The 27,886-nt window shown below is 33.9% G+C and overlaps 1 protein-coding gene across 7 annotated transcripts in view; it reads left to right on the forward strand.

The window, feature by feature from the left end:
• LOC118193858 (disks large homolog 1-like) overlaps positions 1 to 27,886 on the forward strand; it is an 816,267-nt gene that overhangs the window by 120,684 nt on the left and 667,697 nt on the right. Inside the window, exon 1 of one of the 7 annotated variants that reach the window (XM_085825978.1) lies at positions 23,551 to 26,733. The exons of the other annotated variants lie outside the window; for them this stretch is intronic. Within the exon in view, the coding sequence (XP_085682104.1) occupies positions 26,548 to 26,733 (186 nt within the window). The 5' untranslated portion in view covers positions 23,551 to 26,547. Of the gene's footprint in view, positions 1 to 23,550; positions 26,734 to 27,886 lie in introns of those variants that run through there. 7 annotated transcript variants of the gene reach the window in all.

Here is a 27,886-nt window from a genome sequence, read left to right on the forward strand (position 1 = left end):
AGTCGAAGTTCCACTGACTTCGGTAAGCTTTAAATGTCTTTATTTATTTTTATTGTTATTATTCTGAGTCAAATTTCCTCTGAGAGATTTTTCCAGCCGATGAGACTTTACCATTTGTTTAAGAATGAGCTCATCTTTATAAGCATTTCTCGTTTATTATTTTGTTTATTTTTTCAGTTATATTATTTTGTATCAAATTCTTTTGTAAGCATGAAGCTTCCGTGTTTTATTTGTAACGAAAATATCAACCAGCTTCCTTTAAAACGTCTCCTCAAAAGCTCTCTACCTTAAAAGAAGATAGCCTTGTAAGGTTTATCTTAAGTTTATCATGTTTCTCGTACTGTGAAAAAACAACGGTACCTAGAACCATCAAATTTTTCAATAAGCTATCCTCCAATAGAAAATGGGTATCTGGAAGTCCGAACTTTATTATCTATTGTAATTTGTTTTATTATCTATAGTAATTTGTTTTATTATCTATTGTATATTTTGTAAAACTCTAACGAATTTTTAATTAACCAACTCAACGATTTCAAAGTGAGCAATGGCAAATTCAGGTTCATTCTAAATAAAACTCACCCATTTTTTGTGATTTATTTTTTAAATTTGTATTTTTAAATAATTTTATAAATTTTTCGATTCCGTTTAAAATTTTGTGTTTTCTATCCTTGTAAAATTCCGTAAATTCCATGTTTGGGAAATTCTAATGATAGGCTCCTTTTAAAAGCATTTTGCGATATTGTTGTTGAACTGAATTTTATGGTTATAAATGAAGGTAACACACAAACGTTAAAAACGTCCCTTTGGGCGTAATGTAAAATCTGAAAGCCTTTCATGTCTTTATTTATTTATTTATTTATTTATTTATTATTATTATTCTGAGTCAAATTTCCTCTGAGAGATTTTTACAGCCGATGAAACTTTACCATTTGTTTAAGAATGAGCTCATCTTTATCTATATAAACATTTCTCATTTATTATTTTGTTTATTTTTTCAGTTATATTATTTTGTATCAAATCCTCCTGAAAGCATCAAATTTGCAAGTTTAATTTGTAAGAAAATACCAACCAGCTTTCCTTAAAATGTCCTCCTCAAAAGCTCTCTACCTTAAAGGAAGATAGCCTTGTTAAGGTTTATCCTAAGTTTATAACAGTTATTTTTAAGCTTCTTTCCTATCTCTGCTAATTTCAGCTTACTGTTCCTTACCAGAATGAGTTTTTAGAATCGCGTTATGTGTAAATGAGAAGGAGTGGTACTTAAGTCGAAGTTCCACTGACTTCGGTAGAGAGAACTGGATTTTTTGAATAGGACGGGTTTGCCTTTTGGCTACGTCTCACTAAACTGTTACTACGCTCGGCCGTATTACGTGCCCTCGCTAGCTAATTTAATGTTAGCGGCCAACTAATTCAGAATTGTGCTAGCTTCGGCTAAATCTCTTTAGTTTATATGGTATTTCTCCCGCCTTCTTAGATGCCTTCGTAGTGTGGTTGTCTGTACGCTGGGCGCGTATTCCAGAGGTCCGTGGTTCGATTCCCGGAGAGATCGTTGGTCATTTTACACTTCTCTTGCTTCCAAAAAATACGTAATGTCTCTACAGTGGCGCACGAACTAAAAGGGGTGGTGGATGATGATTCTCCACACCCAAGATTTGGCGACTAGGTCCCCTAAAACCCCAGTCGCCCTTTAAAAGGGGGATTATATAAGTTATTTCTCCCTCCTTCTTAGCATGCCTTTGTAGTGTAGTGGTCTGCACGATGGGCTCGTATTCCAGAGGTCCATGTTTCGATTCCCGGCGAAGGCGTTGCTCATTTTTCATCTTGCCTGCTTCCAAAAAAGATACCTAATGTCTCTACAAGTCAAGTAGTTATATTTTTGAAGAATCATCATCCACCTCATCCACCGTGAGTGTGCTAATCATCCGAGTGTGCTGATCGCTACACCACAAAGGCGTGCTAAGAAGGCAGGAGAAATATTTTGGGTGACTGGGGATTAGTTGACCTAATCGCCAAATCCTGGTGGTGGAGAATCATCATCCACCACCTTTTTTAGTTCGGACGTCACTGTAGCATCATCAGGTTATTCTACGGAGACATGAAAAATGAGCAATGCCCTCGCCGGAACTCAAACCTGGACCTCTCGAATACGCGCCGAGTGTGCTATCCGTTGCACCACGGAGGCACGCTGGAAAGAGGGGGATATACCTTATAAGCAGTCAGGTAAATATATTTCCGAGAAGATAATAACAGCGCAGTAAATAATACGATGTCTTCAACAGTTCAATGTTGTATTTCACTCTTAATACTTCTTTGCCGCAATTTCCGAAAAATCGATTTCTTCTTGGGCAGCAAAGCAGCAATTCAATCACCAGTGGACGCCGGAAATGTAAACATTAGTGGAAGCAGGGACGGAAAAAAAAAGAAAAGAAAAGGGTTGACTTCTAACAAAACGCACACTCAGTACAAATAACCTTTTTGTTAAATTTCCTTTCAGCACTTTTCCGGAGGAAGCCATTTCGTGGGATTACCAGAATAGTTCTTATCGCAGTGCCAGATGGTATGGTAGAATAAATAAGAATTTCTCCGCCTGTACGCATGGGAATCCTTTCGAAAGCCCACTCATAGTCCAGATGATCTCTCACCTAAATCTCTAAAGCAAATATACAGACACTTCTAACACTGTATTGTACAACATTTTTAGATGTGTTGTTTAAGAGCATTCTGGATGAGAATAAAGAAGTCGAGGAAAGTATTTAATCGGACTCGTACGCCTTAAAATCCATAATATCTTCGAATAGGTGACTGTTGCAAGAATTGGAATAACTTATATATTTTAAAAGCAATCACTTCTAACTTTTTACAGCTCACTACAAAATATAGCTGCTTTCTGAAATAGTAATCAGAAAGTTTGTGTTGCCACAAATATTATTCCATATTTAATATATAGCTTTTATAACATTTGGAAACAATTGTGAACCAGAAATTCTAAGAATTTCATGTTAAATTTTTATTTTATTTGGAGTGGAGTTTATAAAATGTATTTTATTGAAAAAATCTGTAATGTTTTCGTGCATAAAATTTTTTAATATTAAAATATTCATCAGATTTTGGGTTCAGTTAGAAGATAGTGCCCATATAAAGAATTACATTCAAGTATGTATCATTAGCCATTTTTTTAAAATATCACGCGTGCGAGGTGGAAACATGACGAAACATTTTGTCACAAGCAGATTAAATTAGAAAAATATTTGTGGCAACACAAACTTTCTGGTTGCTAGTTCCCAAAGCAGCTATATTATGTAGCTAGCTGTAAAAAGTTGGAAGTAATTTTTTTAAAATAAATAAAATATTCCAATTCTTGCAACAGGCACATATTCGAAGATCATAAGGGGTTTAAGGTGTATGAGCCCCCTTAAGGTACATGTCTGAATTCTGTTAAAATTCTGCGCTTTGCTCTCTCCTGCAAATCCTATTTTTTTAATCGAATATTGTGAAAAATTTCAAGTTTACATTTTCTCTGAAAAGAATCACAGGAAGCTTCCGAGTAATAATAGCTCATCTTACGAATTACGAAATCGACCTCCCTCCAACTTATACCGGCAGTATGAAACCAGCAGTTACCAACTTATACCGGCAGGTGACAGGTGACGGACGACGGGGACGCCTGGCGTTTAACAGAGGTAAACAGGCATATGTCCCACGCCCTACCCTATCCAGACGCAACAACTCCCTGGGGCCCCATAAGGGCTCACCGGGAGTTTATTGATACTTCACAAAAGGTGTACATGGCCATACAGGGGCTATTTCTTTTCAGAGTGACATTGGTTTACATGTTGGTTGGTTTACATTAGTTACATTGTTGATAATGACATAAACATAAAACTTACATCATATATGATATTTGACACATAACATTACCCTAAACTTGAGCATAAGACTTGCTGCTTTACATAATACATAAATTACTACTTACTCATAAATTACTGCCTACTGATAACATATAATTTCATCTTATTCTTAAATTATCGCATAAGTTACTGCTTGCACCTGAACTACTGCTTACACATAAATTACTGCTTACACAAGAATTACTGCTTGCACATGAAATACTGCTTACATTGATATGATTACATTAATATGGAGCATTAATATGATGCTCAATTACATATACATACTACATTACACGTTAATGTGATACATAATTACACATTACTATGATACAAATACTGCTTACACATTCATAGGATACACAATTGCATAATACATTGTACATATGGCAACATTCAGATCGCAGTTCGCTCATATTGGGTTATTCAGTGCGGAGTATGAAACAAAATGCTGTTTCAGTTAGAGAATATAGTTGCAATGCACCATTGCGTTACACACATATACTGTTGCACTATACATAATTGCTACTTTACACATAAGTTACTGCCTGCTGATGACACATAAATTACTACTTATATAAGTTACTGCTTGCACTTAATATTCTGGTTACACATTAATATGATACATTATTACATATAGCATTGTACATATGGCAACATTCGGATCACAGTTTACACAGATTTGGTTATTCAGTGCGGAGTATGAAACAGCATGCTGTTTCAGTCAAGGATTATATTACATAGTTGCATTGTGCATAGTTGCGTTATACCGCTGCACTACATACATATTATGTTGCATTGTACATAAATTACTACATACTCATGAATTGCTGTCTTCTGATGATAGATAAGTTCCTGCTTACACATAAGTTACTGCTTACACATAAGTTACTGCTTACACACTAGTATGATACATAAATACTCATAAATTACTCCTTACACATAAGTTGCTGCTTACATATGTAATACTGCTTGCACATTAGTATGATACATAGATACTCATTAATTACTGCTTACACATAAGTTACTGCTCACATATATTCCTGCTTACACATGATTTGCTGCTTGCACAGAAGATACTATTTACATATTAATATGATATATAATTACATATACACATTACCTTACACATTAATATACTTACATATACACATACCTTACACATTAATATACTTACATATACACATAAATATACGCATTACATTACACATTATTACTCCTAAATTACTGTTTACACATAAATTACTGCTTACACTTTAATTACTGCTTGCACATAGAATGCTACTTACACTTTAAATGATACATAATTACATATACTCATTACATTACACATTAATATGATACATGACAACACATTAATATAATACAAGTACTGCTTACGCATAAGTTACATGTATAAGATTACATACATATTCAGTTGCACTGTACATAAATTACTACGTACACAGGAATTGCTGCCTACTGATGATACATAAGTTCCTGCTTACACGTAAGTTACTGTTTACATATGAAATACTGCTTACACATTAGTATGGCACATAAATACTCATAAATTACTCCTTACACATAAATTACTGCTTACACATTAGTGTGATACATAAATACTCATTAATTACTGATTACACATTAGTATGATACATAAATACTCATTAATTACTGATTACACATTAGTATGATACATAAATACTCATTAATTACTGCTTGCACGTAAGTTACTGCTTGCACCTAAGTTACTGCTCACACATATTCCTGCTTACACATGATTTGCTGCTTGTACAGACAATACGGCTTACGTATTAATATGTTACATAATTACATATACACATAAATATATGCATTACATTACACATTATTACTCAAAAATTACTGCTTACACTTGGGTTACTGCTTGCACATAAATACTACTTATACATCAATATGATACATAATTAGAGATAAACATTACATTACACATTATATACATACATAATTACAGATAAACATTACATTACACATTATATACATACATAATTACAGATACACATTACATTTACATTACACTTGAGTTACTGCTTGCACATAAAATACTACTTACCAGCAGTATGAAACCGGCAGTTACCGGCAGTATGAAACGCCGGCATTCAAACAGTGATGGCGAAACTATGGCACGCGCGCCACAGTCGGCACGCAGAGCCTCATTAGCTGGCACGCGAACGAAGTATTATTTCCTTAATCAACAATCACAATAAAATGATACTATGTAATTTAAATAAGTGTTTTAGTCTGTTCTTGAACGTTTCGCTTACTCATCTCATAATGCCACTGGCATAGATATAATATTTTCATATATCGCCAAAGAAACGACATACATATTTATTGACCCAATTTATGACGTTTCAGTTGTTTGAGCCAATCATATTACTTGTTACATGGCAAAGAAGAACTTAGGCCAAAGTTGAAGCAGCTAATGTTTGCTAAAACGAATTCAAATTTATAACAGACTAACGGAATGGCACTCGGCCATTCCACTCTGGCACGCGGCTCCAAAAAGGTTCGCCACCACTGCTATAGAATGCTTAGGCATTTTATATAATGCCGGCCGTTTTTAGGCAAACTATGAAATATGAAAATTATTACATACTTTCTCTAGACATTGTACAGGGTCTCAGAAAAGTGATGGGACACTTGTGCTTTACGAAAGGAAACTGTAGTAAAATAAATTAAAAAAAACATGTAAACATTTTTTGTGGGTGTGTTTCATACTTAAATTTAGTAGCAATTATTATATAACATAAATTTTCTGAAAATATTAAAATAGTAATTTAATAAAAATACAATTGTTTAGAACGGAGCAAAAAATGGCTCACATAAGTGATGGGACACTTACTTTTCCATCAAATGTTTATCCAAAAATTTTACTTCTTAAAATGTTTTAATATTTTGTTGGATTTACTTTTACTTTTAAAAACGTGATTTAATCTTCTTGGGATGGATTCGACTAATTTTTTTGTGATTTCTGGAGTGATTTTACCCCATTCTTCTTGAAGCAATGATTTTAATTGTTGTTTTGAAGAAATGGTGTGTTTGCGAATTCTTGATTCCAATTCTTGCCAAATATTCTCTATGGGATTTAAGTCTGGAGATTGTGGTGGTGTTTTTATTATTTCAGGACAGTTATATAGCAGCCAGAGTCGTCTAACGTTCAAAGCAGTGTGCTTGGGGTCATTGTCCTGGTAGAATTTAAAATCGTTATGATGGGTCAATTTTCATGCTGAAGATTTCAAATTTTGATTTAAAATGTCAATATACTTGTACTGATCCATTATACTGTCAATAAAAACAAGATTACCAACTCCAGCGGACGACATACACCCCCATACCATAACTCCTCCTCCACCATGTTTTACTGTTGGCACCAAGTTCCGTTTGCGAAATTCTTTCCTCGGTTTTCTCTACACCAAGATTCTACCGTCAGAACCAAATATATTAAATTTACTCTCATCAGCAAATATAACTTCATTCCAGTAATCAGAGTTCTTATTTATGTTGGATTTTGCGAAAGCCAGTCTGAGTTTTCTATTCTTTTCACTTACGAAGAATTTTTTCCTGGCTGCTCTACCGTGATATCCAGCAGATCGAATTACTCTTCGAATAGTCTCAGGATTAACAATTATTCTATATAATGCTCGTAAATCAGCAGCAACTTTAGGAGCACTCATTCTTCGATTTTTTTTAATATTTAGAACAATAATTCGCGTTATTCCATTGGATAGCTTTTATGGTCGACCAGGTCTTCTTTTATCCTGTATATGCTTCTTTTTATATCGTTTAATGATATTGAAAACTGTTGAATGACATGTTAACTGTTTCAGCAGTTTCTCTAATAGATTTTTCACGTTCAATATGCAAATTAATAACAAATTTTCGAATTTCAGGCAAAGTTTCTTTTCGTTTATTCATGGCTGCACAGAGCTAAAAAACACAAAAATTCCAAAACAAACTAGAGAGAAAGACGCAGACGATTTTATAAATTATTGCTAATTGCTTTTGAGTAAAAATAAAAACCCCAAAAGATATTTTTATTGTAGTACATAGTAGTATCTAATGGTGTCCCATCACTTATGTGAGCCATTTTTTGCTCCGTTCTAAACAATTGTATTTTTATTAAATTATTATTTTAATATTTTGAGAAAATGTATGTTATGTAATAATTGTTACTAAATTTAAGTACGAAACACACCCACAAAAAATTTTTGCATGTTTTTTTAAATTTATTTTATTACAGTTTCCTTTTGTAAAGCACAAGTGTCCCATCACTTTTGTGAGACACTGTATATAATGCCTAGGAATTCTATCGAATGACAAATGCTCTTTAGGCTATAAGGTATTTCTCCCGGCTTCTTAGCATGCCTTCATAGTGTAGTGGTGAGCACGCTGGGCGCGTTTCGAGAGGTCCGTGGTTCGATTGCCGGCGAGGGCGTTGCTCATTTTCCATCTTTCCTGCTTCTAAATAACCTAATGTCTTGTAATATTTTATTATTTAACGAATAACTATATTTATTATTGGAGTGGCAACGCCATATTTGTATCATCTAACCGTTGCTCAGCAACCGTAAGAAATTGTTAAAAATTGTTTAAAATTATGATTCTAAAAGTTTTACCAGCTAGTAGATGTAAGAAATATTTGTAACTAAAAGATTGTATTCAAATTATCTATCTCCGTAAACTAGAAATAAAATTTATGTTTTATTAAGAAGATCATCTGTTATTTTGTTAAATACTGCAAAATACGTTACAGTCTCTACAGTGGCGCCCGAACTAAAAGGGTGGGGGATGATGATTCTCCACACCCAGGATTTGGCGATTGGGTTCCTTCAACCCCAGTTGCCCTTTAAAAAGGGGGTGTATATAAGGTATTTCTCCCACCTTCTTAGCATGTTTTCGTAGTCTTTCTTCGGAAAAAAAAATACAGTTATCCGAATTTTTGATTATCCGATTGGGGTCCGGTCCCAACTGATTCGGATATTTGGAGTTCTTACAATAGCACCGACAACTTGCGGTGGAATTTCAGAATCGTTACACAATAAATTCAAAACAGTTAAGAGTAGTGCTGGATTAAGAAATTAAGTAATTCCTGGCGAAGTCATTACTCATTTTTCAATATCTCTTGCTTCCAAAAAAAAAAAAAAAAATCCTAATGTCTCAATATACTTAACCTTAATTTTGCGAGGCGAAATGATCTTTAATTATAATAATTTAAATTTTGGCGAGGAAATTTGAGGGGTGAAATGAGAAGTCCAGGAAAGGTACTAAACTCAAAATGATTTGTGATGCAAAATAAGGGAAACCCTATACAGTGTATTTATGTTTATGAATGGAGAAATGTAAGAATTCGAACACTGGATCTTCCCATCACTAGCCGTATGCGTTACCATTAACACCTAGGGAGGAAGCAGTTGGGAAGGCGAGAATTCCTGATAAATTGAATTTGTATCCTGTTGTTGACTCCTTATGCAATAAATTGAAGCAAATACTGAACATCTCGTCGTAAAACAGCGTATTCGCTAATCAATTTCGCTCTACGATAGTCTAAATCAGTGATTGTCATTTCTTTTTTTGTCGCGGTACACTTTTAATGATTTCAAAATTTGACGGCCCACAAAAAAAGAAAATATAAAAGAAAAAGATAAGTTTAATAGTTGTTTACTTACCTATAATACACTGTGTAAAACAGTTTATGATAATAATTTTGAATGTAAAATAAAATAATATGTACTACAAAAACAGCAGTACATTTATTAAGGGATTAATTACAAGTTAAATAAGATGTAGAAAATTGTAATAATATTTTTAAAGCTTCTTTGGTCATCAAAGGATAATGTTAATCCAAAATGAATAAATTGATTCTTCCGAATATTTTAAAACTGAATCTCGATTAATAGAAAGCGATATTAGTTTTTCCTCTTCGTTCAAAGTTAATTCAAATACAGAAGGTCTTCGGCAGAAATTCGGCTTGGATACCACAATTGGCGCGCTAATTAATGTCTTAAAAACCGAATTTTGCCAATTCCCATGTGTACCGTATGCATATTTCACGTGCACATCAGCGTAGCCACTGAGGGAGGGATTTCGAAAAAAGACCAATGAGCATCTATTGCTCTTGTGACGATAAATCGTCATGCATGTGAGCGTAAGTTTACGTTTTAATTTGCATTTGTTTCGCAGTTATAAATGTGTGGCGTAACAGTAGAAAATTTCGTAGTTCTTTCGTTTTTCTGAGTTTAATGAATCGCCGACATTTCACTTTCGCGATTTTTTATCACACATTAATATTTGAATTGTTGTTCACGGCATATTATCGCTCTTTACATCGAGAAAATGACTCAAGTTACAATGAGCCTCGAATAATATGCATTTACCAACACCTGTGGATTAAGAGAATTCAAGTGTGTATATATATATGTATATATTTAATGGAGCTGGGAGGGACTGAAAGTGTTACAATGAATCTAGTGTTTTCTTATTCAGTGCTTGCATTCTTTTGGGTTTTAAAGTGTAAGATTCAGAATAGATATTGTGTTTGATCTAATTATATCCATTGTTAACATTAAAAGTTATATGTGAATAAATCGAATATATTCGTTGTGAATAAGGTAAATTCATTCTGTTTGATGAGTATTTCTTGTGTAAATAGTGCATTTAAGAGTGAGCAGTTATTAAATGTGAAATTTAACACACTAAATGAATACGAATTATTATACGAATTAGCAAGGTTCACTTTGAATAACATTCTGCATTGGCTATTATTATAGAACATCTTTTTCATATAGATTGCAATAAAAAGCTCTGACTTCTATTTACATATATAATTGGTGTAAATATTTTTCTTACATGCATTCTTTTATTTAAAGATAGCATTTGAGCTCAGATGTTTATCACATTTTTCTTTCTTCATTTTATTTACTACTAATTAAGAAGTACTTCACATGGGTACTTTTGCGGAGTATCCAACATGTGTTTGTATTTATTTAAAATTTTTTCAACCAGGTAGTGAAATCTTCACAGTTGCTTATATTTGATCTACCATCGCAATGAAAATTTTCAGAAGAAATCGACGATGTTTTTGTGCAGAAAATAGTGTGACAAAATATTTTCAACCACCTTGCTTGAATCTTAAAGCACGCGAAAGGTCATGTGACATATCAGAAATATTACTGGATTTCCATTGGTCCATCCTTGAAGCCACTTCCTCGGTTGCTACACAGATGTGTACGTGTGAAATATGCGTACCGTATACTAGAATTAAACCCATTACTATTTTTACTATATACATTTCTAAAATTTGGCGGCACACTTTAAGAATTTGGCTGCACACAAAAGTGCCGCGGCACAGTGGTTGAGAATCACTGGTATAAACCAAGGGTTCTCAACCGGTCGTACGCAAGAGAAAAATAGGTGGTTTGCAAAGAAGCAAAGTATTTTTAACTATTTAATTCAAAAATTAAAACCCCAACATCCTGATTGAGTTTTTTTTAACACTCGCAAATTTATGCGATCTGAGCTTTGTTCAAGCGTGGTGGTGGTAGTAGTATTTTGTAGTGGTGGTACTAAAGGTGTTCAATTTTTGTTTAGATGGTACACGTTAGTCAAAAGGTTGAGAACCGCTGGTCTAAACTAACTTATTATTATCAACACATTTAATGCAGGGTAAATTTTGATATTCGACAGGGTAAAGTGTCTTTTAATTACAGGTAAAAAGATCGGTAGGAAAAGGGTACCTTTTAGCTGTATGACATTTTAGCTCGCGAGGTGTTAGTTTATCAGAACGTATCCCTATCGCCACTCGTGAGTAACGCAAATGCCGTCCGTTACAGACATTTATCCGTATTTTAATAATTTAAAACATTCCTGGGATCTTCCTGCACGAAATAGCAAGAATAAATGGAATACCGCGTTATCAGAATTTCAAACTCTCCAGGAATTTTACACATTAACGACATGATCGAATTATTTATTCCCTTTCGACTAGGATAAAGAGCACCATCCTCCCTCCCATTTTGTGATATGCATGTAATATTCCCGAAACTGGAAACGTTATTCGAGGAGTGGCAGCTACATATTATATATAATAAAAAGTATACCTAATACGAAAAGTTTATCTTTATTAACAAATGAGGAGGAATCATTTTAAAATGATTTTTTTTACCAATGGCGGGACCTAAGCCGATTTCGGCTTGCCCACTATTAAATCCAGACGTGATGGTCACTTATGGCACTTAATAGGTGGAGGTTATTATGGAGGCACCTAATAAGTGGGCCACCTTTGCCTCATATGAAGGGACGGAACTTTATGTAATAGTACTGGCAGTACCGATCCTGAAATTAGTATTGTAACGTGTCTCAATATGTGTTAACGGCACTATTCATATAACTTTCGAACTGTGTGTGCATTACTGTTGGAACTCTGACTATGTGCATTCAATTACAAATTGAGAGAACACTTGTAAATGAGCGCATATTAATGTGTAATATTTTTCAGTATTATTATTGGTTTTACTGGTGGTGCTATTCTTATTATATATCAACAAACACTGGGACCCGGTCAGTTGGACGGCAGCGAACCCCATCGGCGGCTCTAGAAAATGCCTGACGTGGTGCTGTACTGATTAACAATCAAGGTAAAAGAACAGTGCCCACGTCCTCCGTCACTTATCACTTATGAAGGGACGGAGAGTTACAACCATGCCTTCTCCAAGATTCGAAGCCGTGCCCTTTGCAGTCGGCTGTCCTAACCACTGTACAGTCTGGGCGGCATGAGGAGGAATCTGCATGTATGTTCCTTGCACTGTTTCAGATTTTAAATTACGTCCAAACGGGCGTTTTTTTTTATCATTTTGTCTGTTACGTTTATTAATTAAATATCAAGGTCTTCGCACTTAAACCATAAAATTCAGTTCAAGAGCAACATAGCAAAATAGTTTTAAATTGAGCATATCTTTAGAATTTCCGATACAGAGTCTCGCGCGCTGAAGATAAAAATTATTTTTCGGTGCAACGTCGTCATGGCGCGCTTTGAAATCCTTGAGTTTGTTAATCAAACATTCGTTAAAGTTTTACAAAATATGAAATCGATAATAAAACAAATTCCAAATTTCAAATTTGGGCTTCCACATGCCTGTATTCGCAGTACGATTACGTCATTCAAAATTCGATGCCTCTACGTACCATTGTTTTATCACGATGTGAGAAATATACACATATTTCTGCAGATTTTTCATTATTTAATTTCTTCAAATATAATGCAGAACTCTAACATTGTGTAGCAATAGTTTGAAAAGTGAAACGGACATTTATAGTGAACTTCGCAAAATCGCAAAACGAAAACAATAGTCCTTCAGGAACAAAGACCCTTTGGACTAATAATTTTGGACAAATAACGAAATATTCTATATTTATATATTGATATTTGAGATTATTTATATATTTATATATTTATATCTGTTTCTATATTTATATTTGAGAATGCTTTATACTTATTACAAAAAATAAAAATTTGACTGTCGTATTGACAAAAATTAAACAGGATATTTAATTTCGAAATTTGCAATTTTTGATGTCATTTTCAGCTAGCCTTGAAGGATCGGTTAATTAAGTTTGAATAGTTCGGAGAAATAAGTTTGAATGAAGTGCAGCAAAAAATGTGTACATAGGCCGTACAAGGAAGTCACGTGAGAATTTTTTCCTTAGATTGTTATTTTTTTCCTGGGATTAGATTATTTTGCGTTTATCAGAAAGAAGAACGAAAGTTAATAGAAAACGTAGACAAAAACAACTTTTATCCGCTTTCATCCGAACTGTCTGATTCCCGACGTCATCGAATAGCATCCAGAGATTGTGGCGAGACATTCTGAAAGCTACACACGTCTTCGTAATAATAGTAGGAAGACTTGCGGATTGTCGGATGAGCAAATCCAGTGATTTCTACGCAGAAGCCAAACAGAGGGAGATTTTCATCCTATTCGCCAGCTTCCCTCGGGCAGGGAAATCAGTCCCGAATATTAGGGATATTTCATTCATCCTTTTCCCCCTTCTTCCGGACTTCAACATTTTGTCGTAGTGATTCGTTTAAGGGTAGGGCGCCATGCATTTCCCTGTCTACACAAAATAAAGCAAGCATAACGTCAGGAAATGTCTTAGAAGAATTTTCACGTTATGTGTTCTTTTTTGGTCAAGAATAGTTTCGTTTTGAGGTTAATGCGATGTTTATTGATTCTTAGAAGTAGCGTATTTAGCTTTTTTGACCTAGATTTCATTTACTATTATGATTACGAAAAATTAATGATCAATCATCAATCACAAATTTATGAACTCGAAGTAAATGAAAACAAATTCTAATACGGTGCTGTTGTCTGTATATAGGACTTGTATATATCTGTGGGCAACTTCAGGAGTAACCATGAAAGTATCAAGAAGGTAACCTGCAGTTAACTTTGGTTATACGAGATTATGGAACGAATTTGACAGGCTCCATTTATGCTTGATTAAATACACTGCGCTTAGGGAGGAAAAAAAAAAAACTAATAAATGTATTTTGGCACAAAATCGGACCTTTTTCTGAAATGACATGCCAATGTTTTCCCATGTTTCGATTCTACGACTCAGATTATGCAAACTGCCAAGTTTTGTAAAGATCGCACGAGTAATTTTTAAAAAAATAGCTCCCAAAATTTTAGCTTCTCCATGTTAAATTGAATTTAGTATATATTTATTAATCTCTCTTTTTTTTATTAAACTTAATTGATGCTTCCTTTCACAATTCCAAATTTAGGTTCATTCCGAATAAAATTCGCGCAGTTTTTATGATTTATTTTAAAATAATTTTTATATAGTTTTTCGGAAAAAAATTTGAGTTATCACCTATAAAATTTTTACCATCATCTTGAAGATGTATTTCTAAGTATATCTGCAAAAAATTAGAGTTTTTTATTCAAAATTTCCTAGGATATACGCGAATTTACATATTGGCGCGTTTTGAAATTTTTCATATTAGTTATAGGCGATAATAAAGCCAAATGTGGTTTACGCACTTTGTTATAGTTAAAATTATTTGAAATAATGAGCGATGACTTTTTTACGCTCGTTTACAATGAAAAAAAGGAAAGGAAAATAGATTGCTATAAATTAAGAAGTTCCCCGAGTGAATTATTCTTCGCGCCAACTGAAAAAAATTGAGCCAAGATGAATTTTTGATTTTCTCCGTAATTTTCGCACCAAATTTTACAAAGTTTAATATTCAGGTATAATGTTGAATTCGTTGAATCGAAATATGGAAAAAGAAATTGCCATGTCATTTAAAAAAAATGTCCGATTTGGTGTCAAAATATGGTGTCAATGCTATATATAAATCTAATACAAGTCGCGCTTTCGAGACATGAAAAACGCAATTTGAATTTCGTCTATTGGCCCAGTAAAACGAGAGATATAGAATTGTCCCTTTTTTTTATTTTTTTGAACCGTGCACATCCAGACGGATGGATTGCAATAACTTTTTACCTGCTTACATCATGCTACCACCCTCTCGAGAAGATATTTGTGGCATCGGATTCTAATTGCCTACATTTTGCAAAAGTACTATAATCACAAAGGATCGAATCTTATCCGAAATTTTAAACATATCACAGTAATGTGGTCATCAGTTCTGTAAAAATCTACTATCCAACATAGTCTATATAAGTAGACAGTGAATTACTCTAAGCAGTTAAGCATGACAACGGTTTAATCCATTATTTTAAATCATGCAAGAGCTATCTGCCTAGGGAAAGGGATGCCTTAATGGAGGACTTTGTAAAGGACACTGGACTGGTATTGCCGTTACGCATAGGAAAAATTATAAAAATATCCATTTAATGCTGTAAAGCCATTCGCTGTGGTTCGAGCTTGAGTCGAACTAACAGTGTTCGGTGATACTCTCTGCTCGGCCAACAGTGGGCATAGCTACGGAAAATATACCTGAATATATTTAAATTAGTTTTAATGCTCTCAGTATTTTTATGTTAAATTGTATTTTGAAAGCAGTTTATCACTGAAGATTGAAAAAAAAAATTCTCTTTTACCTTTGCTTTTTTAGTTTCTGTTCCATTTATAACGCCCATTCCCAGAAAATGAGGAAATGTATAAGTTACTGTGTAGAGACGTTAGGTTATTTCGAAGCAGGGGACAGGAAAAATGAACAGTCCCCTCGCCGGGACTCGAACCACGGACCTCTCGAATACTCACCAAGTGTGCTGACCATTACACCATGAAGGCATGTTAAGAAGACGGGAGAAATACCTCATATACTCTCTCTTTTAAAGTCGACTGGAGTTTATGAGACCTAGTCACCAAATCCTGGTGGTGAAGAATCATCATTCACCACCTTTTAGTTCGGGCGGTAGTGTAGTGACATTAGGTTATTTCGAAGTAGGAGAGATGAAAAATGAGGCCCTCACCAGGACTCGAACCTCGGACCTCTCGAATACGCGCCGAGTATGCTGTTCATTACACCACGAAGGTATGCTCAAAGAAGGAAGAAAATACCTTATAATTAATTAAATAAAAGAGAAGTATGACTGCAACCTCACGGCCGAAGTTGGCCGTGGGGTAACATTTGTCTTTTCTCTTCCTATTAGCTGGCTCGGAAGCTGCCCATAAAGAAAACAGAACTTAGATGCTCTTGGTTGCGCTTATATATATCACTTATGTTAAAATCATATATTAAATTGAATAATCTGACTAATTTTATTAAGAACTACAGCTACATATCTTAAAAACACCTTTGTATGGCCATGTATGTGATACATATGCTCTTTACAAACTCCTAGTATTGACCTGTTCTGGGCTGGGCGGCCACTCAAAACAGTCGCCCGTCTTGAAACAGCTCCTGGTGCATTCATCGGGTGCTGGGCTTCGGAGGTCGGTGCGAACGGACTGTGTGGCCCTTTCTAACATCTAAGGGGTGCTATAAGTAGTGATGGACATGGTGCTATACTGATTAACCCTTTGGTAAAGAGATAGTGCCCACGTTCCTCGTTCTCTCTCCCTCTTGGTTGTTGTTATTGCTTATTTTCCAAAAGTTTGGATGTTCTTGACGAAGTCAGACAAAATCCGAAAGACCATTGATAAAAAAGCCAAGAACAAAGAGGGGATTGGAAAATATGTCCTCTCTTGGGAGGCCTTAACAATCCTTAACAATATGTTCGGCAGAAGCATGAAGACCATTGATAAAAAAGCCAAGAACAAAGAGGGGATTGGAAAATATGTCCTCTCTTGGGAGGCCTTAACAATCCTTAACATTATGTTCGGCAGAAGCCTGAAGACCATTGATAAAAAAGCCAAGAACAAAGAGGGGATTGGAAAATATGTCCTCTCTTGGGAGGCCTTAACAATCCTTAACAATATGTTCGGCAGAAGCCTGATGTTCCTGTCACATGGTGCAGGTGTCGATGACTTTCTGGCCCCATAGGAAGAGAGTCACTTGATGTGGCTATTTGCCAGTCTTGAAAGCTTCCCTATCACATGGAAGTGTTAGAGCTATTACCGGCCTATTACCTAGATATTCATGATGAATGAGGGGGGCGCTAACCAATCCACCATATTTTGATACCTTTTCAGCGAGATTAGCTCCCAGAATGTAAAGCAGGATAAAAAGGGAATGAAATGAGTTCAATAGCCATTCATTGCCGTAAATACCTACGTGAGATAGAACCCACTTGAGGCAGACATCATGACGCAGCGAAATCAGCCGTAACTTTTGTGTAGGATGGAAACACTGGCCTTATCGCCAACTGAGATCCAATTGCTAAGATGTTGCAGGAAACTACGGCGATCAGGTAAGATCCTTTTCGGTCCAAATTCCTTTTCGGTGCAATTAGCTTTTGGTCCCACGTCAACTGTTATTAATTCGTTTCTGAAAAACCGAACAGAAATCCGGGTTACGTTGGGAAAAAGCCATTTCTTTCCTGAGGGGTCTCAGTATCATTAACCAACGAAGATCTTGATGCCCCATTTTGGTTTGTTTTTTACGATTTCCAAGTCGTGTTAGATGATATTGTAGAGATATTAGATATTTTGCTTTTGGAAGCAAAAAATAGGAAAAATTAGCAACCGCCTTCGCCGGGAATCGAACCACGGACCTCTGGAATACCGGCCCAGCGTGCAGAACCACGAAGGCACGCTAGGAAGGCGGGAGAAACACCTTATATACTCCCCCTTTTAAAGGGCGACTGTGGTTTGGGGGGACCCAATCGCCAAATCCTGTGTGTGGAGAGTCATCATTCACAACCCTATTAGTTCGGGCGCCACTGTAGAGACATTAGGATATTTTTCGGAAGCAGGTAAGATGAAAAATTAGCAATTGCCTTCGCCGGAAATTGAACCACGGACCCCTGGACCCAGCGTGCAGAACCACTACAACACGAAGGCACCCTAGGAAGGGGGGAGAAATACCTTATATACTCCCCCTTTTAAAGGACGACTGTGTTTTTTTTAGGAGACCCAATCGCAAAATCCTGTGTGGAGAAATCCTCATCCAACACCCTTTTAGTTCGGACTCCACTGTACAGAAATTAGGTACTTTTTAGAAGCAGGAGAGAGGAAAAATTAACAACGCTTTCGCCGGGAATCGAACCGCGGACCTCTGGAATACCGGCCCAGCGGGCAGAACCACTACACCACGAAGGCACGCTGGGAAGGCGGGAGAAATACCTTATAATATAATCTTTCTTGTTAACAAGAAAGGAGATGCTTTTGATAATATACTAAAGCTTGTTATTTTAGAACAGGCATTTCAAGACCATTGCGTCCTAATTCATAACCATGGAAACAGCAGCTACGAAAAAAAAGTTCCTCTAGTTTCCTGAAATCGCATAATTACCTCTGCGCAGTGATGGAGACACACGTTATTACGATTATAAATTAGAGAAGGGTAGCTATTTAATAAAGTATACATGTTGCTAGCAGTTGTACGAACTTAGGTATTGTTTGTAACTAAGTGTTATTGGTAAATATTTTTATTTGTTTTACAAACGACAATTCTTACCGCTTAAGCCATTAGTTCACGGGCTTTCTAGTACTTTTTTAACAATGTCATCATACCGAGAAAGTGTAATATAATTATTCAAATGTTCAAACACAAAACACAGTTTGGCGAATCCGCCACTGCAATTCTGTAGCGGTAGTCTCGCAAACAATCATGTCCGGTCAGAAGTCTAAATGGAGCTACCGCTGTCTTTCTTGGAAAACTGGGAATGAAAGTTGGAAGTATCATCAAAAAGAAGACAACAGAGAGCGTTATTGGTAAATATAATTGGTATTATAATATTATATAATATATTAGACGCGACGCGGCCAGCCTTCGTCTGGCTATTAAATATACCAGAAAAATGCCTAAAGGGAACACCAAACATTAAATTTAAAAACTGCACAGAATTTGAATCTACAGAGCAACTTTATATATATATATATATGTGTGTGTGTGTGTGTGTGTAAGATAAAAAATATGAAAGCAAACTTCTAAATTTAACTCATTAATAACCTCTTTTATTTTTTATTTCATTTGAAAACTTCATCACTCTATTCTAAAAATAAGCGCTATAAGTATAAACTGCGTCATTAAAATTAATCATGCGATCTTATGTAACTCTTAATGTAGGTGTTTCTTACCCAATCACTAAACTGTAAACCAAAACTAAAAACTGAAACTTTTGACTCCCTCCTTTCTTTCTATGAACTGATGCCTCACTTTTGTTTGTGCTTGCCTCTTGGCCACGCCCCTGTCTGCAATCATGTATGTGCTGCTATATTCGCTTCTATGGCAATAATATCAAAAATTGTAAATGTTCTTTAATAGGCACAAATAGAGTGCCAAGTGAATTGTGGCTGCAAAATGAAAATTTAAATAAAAAAGGAATTTAATCTGGCTCGACTGCATCTCCTTCAAAATGGATGGACGCTCTAAGCATCAAGTATCTACGCTATATATATTTAAAAAAAGAAAACTACATAAAAAAAGAAAAAAATTTCAATAAAAATGTATTATATATAAAAAATTACAATGAAATAAGCAATATCCCTTAACACAAATATTAATTATCCTATTAACCAACTTTCCGTTGTAAAATTTTAAAAAGAATTCAAATGGTGACTTTGTTTCCTAAAAAATCATGCAAAACCTTTTATATAATTAAAATTATATATAATTGAAACATAATATAAAAAAGGACAATGAAATAAGCAATAAATTTCATATTTTCAACATAAAACAGTCAGCAGTCCAGTATCCAAAGCAATGAATGAAAAACTATTGCCAAAACTACATTTCTAAAAGAATGAAACTATTCAAGATGATGCGATTTTGTTACAAAAGATAAAATAAAAAAAATCCGATTCGAATTTTGAAAAAATCGCTTAAAGGGGCACTGGCTCTTGTCTAGATGCACCTATGTACCAAATTTCGTAGCCCTGAGTCTATTAGCTTACGTTCAGCACGAACGAAAGACACACAGACTCTTTCTTTTATTATGTGTAGAATCATAATATTATTGGTAAATATAAGAAAAACTAGAAGGGATTAAATTAAATTAGCATTTTGTTTTGCTGTTAAGTATTTAACTTTAGTTTATGAATCTAAGGGAAAAACACTTTTAGTCAAGTTTCGGTAATTATCAATATTTTCTGTACATTTTGTTGTTTAATTTATAAAACACATTAAAATCATCTAAATATAATTAAATGTGTACATATATATACATATATTTAGAGGAAGGGGATATGATTTTCTAAAATTCTGAAAGAGGTGCTTGGAGAAAACGGGTAGAAAACCACAGTCTAGATTTTGTTTGATTTGTAATTTTACATTTCTTGTTGCATTGTACGTTTTTAAAGAGTCGAACCTATCTGAAAAGTAATTTTAAAGTAAGATTAATGCTACAAAATTGGTGTGATATTCTGATCAAATAAGTGAGACAAAAATTAAAAAAATGGCTTCCAGTGTGAATACATTATTCCAAGTTTCATTCGAGTATTTCCATTTGGCAAAAACATAATATTTATATTTTAGATTGAATATGTCTGTTATTGATGAACAAACTAAGCTATTTAAAAGCAATAGATGCAGCACAAGAAATTTTTTTTTTAAACTTTTGAATTGGATTGATTTTTAATTCATGATATATCTAATTCAAGTCGTTCAGTATTTTTATAGGTTGACCACTTTTAAAATTCTTCACTTTTAATAATTCTTCACTTTTTAAATAAAGATGTACAAAGTTCCCATGCTAGTCTAAATTGCATATTAAATTAATATACTATAAAATGTTTTGCTATTCCACCGGGACATCTCTATCCATAATATCGACAGATACGTGTACTAAACTTTAAAATAGAGCCGTTTTGGGCGACCGTTAAAATTTGAAACTGTTCTGCATTTTAATTTTCGTTCATCCATCATCGTCATTATTATTGTTATTTTATTATACTTGAGAAAAAATTAACCAATTTCTGTATATTATGTATGGAAGATTTTTCGCGATATATATAATAATTCTACTGAGTTCAGCTAGTTTAAGTTCATAAAAATATTCACCCTTTCTGATCAAATATCTCACGATAATCAAAACGCATTTTGATTTAAATTAGATTAATAACTTAGTGTTTTACTCAGTAAGAAATGGATGAAATTTGAAAGTTAAATACCTTACCTTGGTTGAATGACAGCATACCGGCGAGTGGAAAGTAAAAGTATTTTATTTCAGACAGGGGCAATATATTGCTTTTAAACAGCTGATTTTGTGGATTAAAAACTGAAGGATAAATGTATTACATTTTGTTGAATGGCAACGGACTCTCGCGCTGAAGATAAAAATGCTTTATTTCAAACAGTTCTGCCTATGCTGGCTTTTAAGTTGCGGCGTTTATTTCTAAAAACAAATCAGTGAATTCCTACAAAATTTGAAATAAATCAAAAACAAATTTGAAATTCAAAATTTCGGGCTTCGAGATGTACCCGAATGAGGTGTACCGAAATGGGGACTTATGTGTGTTTAGAGAATAGCAGATTTTTAATTATTTAATAATACAGAAGATTTTTTTATAAAACTGACAACATATGAATTTTTATTGATAGTTTGGGGGAAAAGATATTTTTGAAACATATTTTGACATTTCTTTATAAAAGAAATATAAAAAGAAATCCTTCTCATGTTGTACGCATTACATTTTCCGAATTCTCAGCCTAATTATCTTTTGAACGCCTATGTTAGGCTTACAGTTGTTTATTTCTCACTTAATAAACAACTAAAAAAATCCGTTTCAAACAAGGCAAATCTCTGCACTTACAAACAAATTCTGAATACATATACGTAGAATTAAATGCAGACAACATTTGGAAATTTTATTTTTCGATTTTATATATTCCTTGGCCATTTGTATCAGTTATAAGTAAAAAACACCTAATAGCAACTTTGGAAAATACTTTCTGCTCTTTCATATTGCAGATTAATATTGAAAGGGTTAATTATTCATTTCATTTCGCCATATATCTTTTAATAAAAAGGATATACACCGCCTTCAGTTTCAGATATTCCTGTTTAATTAATGCGTTAATAAGACATCATTTCATTTATTTAATAAATCGAAATTGCAGTGGCGTGGCTAGAGTTTTTACCCTGATATTGCCCCGGGCTGGAAAAACAGACGTCCACTCGAGAAATCTCTCGACAAAAGTCCTATCGACAAATATAAATAAATCGAGATAAAAATGCTTCATTTCGAAAAGTGTTGCTACCGATCGCTTTCAAATCGTAGAGTTTATTAATAAAAAATTTGTAAGTTTTACAAAATCTGTATATATAAGGAAGACTGTCTGTGAGTTTGTTTGTTCGCGTTATTGATTTTTGGTGAACTATGATTCATGTTTTGCCACTTTTAATCGACTGAAATTGTATATAGGTGAAGGGTGGAACTTGAGCTTTTACGAGCATTTGATTAGAAAGACGAAAATCATTCAAAACTGCGTGTCATTGTTGCTGGTATAATGCGAGAGATTTCGTTTAATTTTTATGGAAATTTTTTATGTAGGTTGCATATCGCATAAGACTGAAAAATGTTTGACTATGAATCTTATTTTTTGCATTGTTATTAGAGAAGGATTACAGCGGTAGCGTTCGCTCTGTTGTTAAATACATTACTCTCAATCTAACTTAACTGCCATCGGGTACTTCCCCTAGTAGTCAATGAAATGATTTTGAATTACCGGAGTTGCTTTGGTTTACAAATGTAAGAAGGAGCAAGATTAAGGAATGTGAGTTATGCTACTCCCGGAGGTCGTTATTCAATGTAATGTTTGCAATTTATCTTTTAAAATAATAAAACTTAACAGTACAAGCTATTTCTTCGAGAAAAAGGCTCGCTGCGTGGCTTCTTTATGCTGCCTTTGATTATGCCGGTGGCGCCCTAGTTTCATGTTCCACTCCCTCGTAAACAGGCCCATAAAGTGTAACCGGCGAAGAGAAATCAAAATCGTCTTTCTATCGGGGATTTTTTGAGCAGACGACAGGGAAAAACCGTCGAGGAATTTTGGCGTCTTTCCCAGGCAGCCAATCGCTCCCATTCAGATCGACTACAACAAGTGTGCCAACCATTGCCTCGAAGAAGATGCTCCGGGACGGTGGAGCGAGAGATGTGTGGCTCTCTGGAGCAGTCGAAGGATATAGACTCTGCTCTACAATGAGAGATTCTTTGTCCTGCTCGACGGATGCATTGCCAAAGCCGTGAAAAAGAATTTGACCTATGTCTTTTGTCGTCGAGCGTGTAGCGAAAGGAGTTCTTGCGCATATGTTTTGATTGGGTTCGCTCAAAAATGCGTATAAATAAAACACCAATCTGATAAATCCAAAATTTAGCTCGGAAAGAAAATTTTTCTGTGAAATATACCTATACCTTTTTACCGATTTGACGGCCCCAAAAGAGTGCTGTTGTGAAAATTCTTCTTGGATGTTACAAAAATAATGTGTTTCGTGGCTTTATGACCATGTAAAGCGTAAAAAATCACAATCTTTATCAGTTCGAATTCATTGCAGAAGAAAATTCTGTGAAATTTGAGTTTATTTTAGCAATTCGAAGGATACTTCTTAATTAAAAGAAATGTTCTACAGTTGAAAACCTGTGGCAAATAGTGAGGCCTAGATATATATTCACTCGACTACAGTAACAGCTGCATGCAAATGCAACATTATCGAAACCAGTGTTGTGTTGTAATGAAGCAAGTTGCATGAAATTGCACACCAACCATTTTGCGTGAACTTGTGAGAAAGTGTTTGAGATTTCTGAAGCAAAATAATGTGTTATTGCTACTACGTGTTTCAAATGTGTTGGTTTCGCTACTAAGCTATCACATAAATAGTATTAATTTGTTCTCACCCTTAACGTGATTATTACAACCGTTATTACTATATTTTCTCCTGTGCCTAGTAGAATGTGGAATTATCTGCTTCAAATATTTTCTGCAAAGCAAAAATGAGTTCTAATTGCTTCTATTAAGAGCTATCTTTTTAATTATATATATATATATATATATATATATATATATATATGTATGTATCCTCCCTCATTGTTTTTATATACGAAATTTGGTGTCTGTTGGTATTTCATGTGTTAATATGTTCTTTAAATGTAATTATCTAATTTGGAAGAATAGCTTCTTCTGCTAATGGCTCTACTGGCAACTACGTGAAATAATGTTTTAATTCCGTGCCTTATATTCCTAAGCATTTGTTAAGATAATATTTAGTTTTTCACTCTTCCCAGATAATCATTTACTTGCGAATTAGCTTTGATATAAAACTATTTATCAATACGGCAAGTGCTTCTCTTTGCGTGCTGATTTTATATTTCTTTGAAATAATAAACGGGAATTTTTTCCTTCCCTTATCCTTATTCATAAATCTCAAAGCACGGTTTACTATTCTATACGCAAATAAATATTTTAGAATTCGAAAGAATTCGTCTGCTTTTTGAAAAAAAAAAGTAACTGGAATAATTCTGTTTGGAAGTTTTTACTTCAAATTTTGCTGCATTTCATAGCTTTTCACATATTTTGTAAAAAACCTGCCACATTTCATGCTGTTTCTACTAAAGAAAAATTGATATGTAGAAGACTGAGTATGTGAAGTTTATTACTCATAGTAATATAAACATTAGAGTAGCAACGAAAGTAAGTATTAACATTAATCCCAAGCGCTTTGGAAATTTTTAAAACTTTTGAATAATTCAATCCAGAAGAGAAGGTAAAATCAAAACTTCATGGAATAGATTGTAAACAAACAGCTTTGAGATTGTTGTGTTAAACTTGCGCCATTTAGTTTTGCGTAAGAATAAACTAATCCGATACAAATATAATTAGCACTTTTTCAGCAGTTCGAAATCCACAAGCATTGGCAAAATGTTTCAAATAATAGCTACTCTTGACAAAAATTATTTTGGAAATCAATCGAGGTATAATTTCGCATGATATAACGTACACTGCAGTGCATTCTTCGAACACATTCGTTAACTGAAGCTAATGAACCTCTGGATAATCTTTATTCTTTGATTAAAACTAGTAATTATTTGTTTAAACTATATTACTCCGAAGTTAGTGACTAAAATAGTTTCAAAAGATATAGGTATAATTCATTAAATGAAGCATAACACGGATTAATACCAAAATTCAGAATTTACTCTTCACTATCTATACCTTCGTAAAATTTCTCATAAGACTTTCTTGTTTATTGACACATTTTATGAGAAATAACTAGTTCTAAGGAAAGTTTCCTGATTGCTTTTTGCTAAAAGAATTCGACTCTGCTATTTAAAGTAGAACATATAAGCTGCTTAGATGAAAAATTTGATAATATTCGATTAAAAAAGCTGTTATGTAAATCATCGATTACTTGGAACGTCTTAAATTCTGAATAATAAGCTTTATAAAGTGTCACTTTTTCCCGTTTTTCGAAGCAAGAGTTAGAAAGCAGCCTAGAATGAATACTTCTGGAAAATATTCACATATAATAAGTTTTACTATCATCTAAATCGAAGTTATTTATAAATTACTTCAAGGAGTTTTAACTTTGTTAAATCACATAGATTATTTTCCTATATATATCAGATTACTTTAGAAAATATTTTATTTTACAATGAATGTTTTTGTGTAAAGAAAGAAAGTTTTTTTGATATGATACAAAAGATAAATTATAGAAACATCATAATCTAAAAATTTTAGTAAAATAATTTAGAGGAAAATAATTCCCCGAAATATAACCTCCAAAAAATACTCAGAAAACTATTTCCCGCTTCTTTATCCTCATTTTCACGTTGATTGCTATCTCAGATTTTTACCATCAGCCATATTTCAACTATTTCTTCTAAATCACTGGCAACAGCAAGTTTTTCTGCAGCTGCGAATGAAAGAGATTCAAGAAGTGTGTTTCTTTAAGTGATTTTATGTTACAGTGATTCATTCGTGTGACGAAAGATAGTGCTCTTATAGTGTGTTTTGCTTCTGACAACAGCGGAGTAAAAAAATATCTGAAGTAAGAGGATAAAACGTGAGTGCTGGCGAAGTCGTAAATATTAAAAATATATATAAGTGTCGCTCCTCATCCTGTAACAGATGATCATGATAGACTGGGTATCGATCGTCCGGCATTCGAGGAGGCGTTTTTCCAGTTATAAGTACATTCCTGGTAGGATAAGGCGGAAGAAGAAGAAAAAGGATGCGGCGGCTGAGGCAGCAAAAGTGGAACCTCCTCCGAAACCACCCCCGACACGTGGATGCCCCTGCTGCTTGCTTTCCAGGGTAAGTTATCTTTAATAAAACGCAATTTGTTTTCATTGAAATATACAGCAGAACTCCATTTATCTGAACTACCTGAGGTAAACTCATTCGGATAATTTTTTTTTCGGATATTACAATCCTTACAGAAGTGCGATTAGTTTCGTTTTATCATTTTGAGTTGAAAACTTTAAAAGTCTGAATCATTTTTCAAATTGTTGCCACCAAATATTATATTATATTATATATATCAAATATTATATTACATTATACTACATCATATTACATATATATATATGTATATATATATATATATACACCAAATATTCTCTCATTCGTATTCCTTGCAGCAATGGCGGAAGAGAATTATTTAAATTTAATTTAACTTAACTATTTGTTCTTATACCAAATATTATATTTAAAGAAATTAAATAAGGAAGAATCTGCACGAATGTATGCATGTTTCTCGCATTGTGATACAACAATGGTACCTAGAGCCATCTAGATTTGAATAACATACGTTTCCACCCGAATATGGGCATCTGGAAGACCAAATTTGGAATTTTTTTTATTATCGATTTCATATTTTCTAAAACTTAAAAAAGTTTTTCATTAACAAAACTCAACAACTTAAAAGCCAGCAATGGCAACACTCTACGGAAGGATAAAGGCCTTTTTATCTGCAGCGCACGGAACCGTGTATCAGAAATTCTAAAGATAGGCTCATTTTAAAATTATTTTGCGATATTGCTGTTGAACTGAATTTTATGGTTTAAGTGCGAAGAACATGGTATTTAATAAAAAAAAAAAAAAAAAAAAAAAAAAAAAAAAAGGATAACACACGAAACGGAAAAAAAAAAGGCTTCTGGATGTAAATTAAAATTTTAAAACTTTCAGATTTTTTAATTCTTTTTTTCATAATTTTTTTTCTGGTAGAAGTTCGGATTTTTATTTTCACATATTTATTTTCACAGTGCTATATTTTAGCAAATTTTGTACGAAGTAATCTTCAGAATTTCCCATTTGAAACATTTACTCTGATACTGAATCATATAAAGGAAATGATTATGCATGTGCAAGATATTTAATCCAAAAATCTTTAAAAAATATTTAGCCCATAGGGAGTTAGCCCAGAAGGGATATTAATTTCATTTTGCCATTTTGTGGCGTTTCACTA

The sequence above is a fragment of the Stegodyphus dumicola genome, chromosome 10, assembly GCF_044657685.1.
Source record: "Stegodyphus dumicola isolate Sdum_Otavi_A_Nest chromosome 10, ASM4465768v1".
NCBI classification, from domain to species: domain Eukaryota; kingdom Metazoa; phylum Arthropoda; class Arachnida; order Araneae; family Eresidae; genus Stegodyphus; species Stegodyphus dumicola.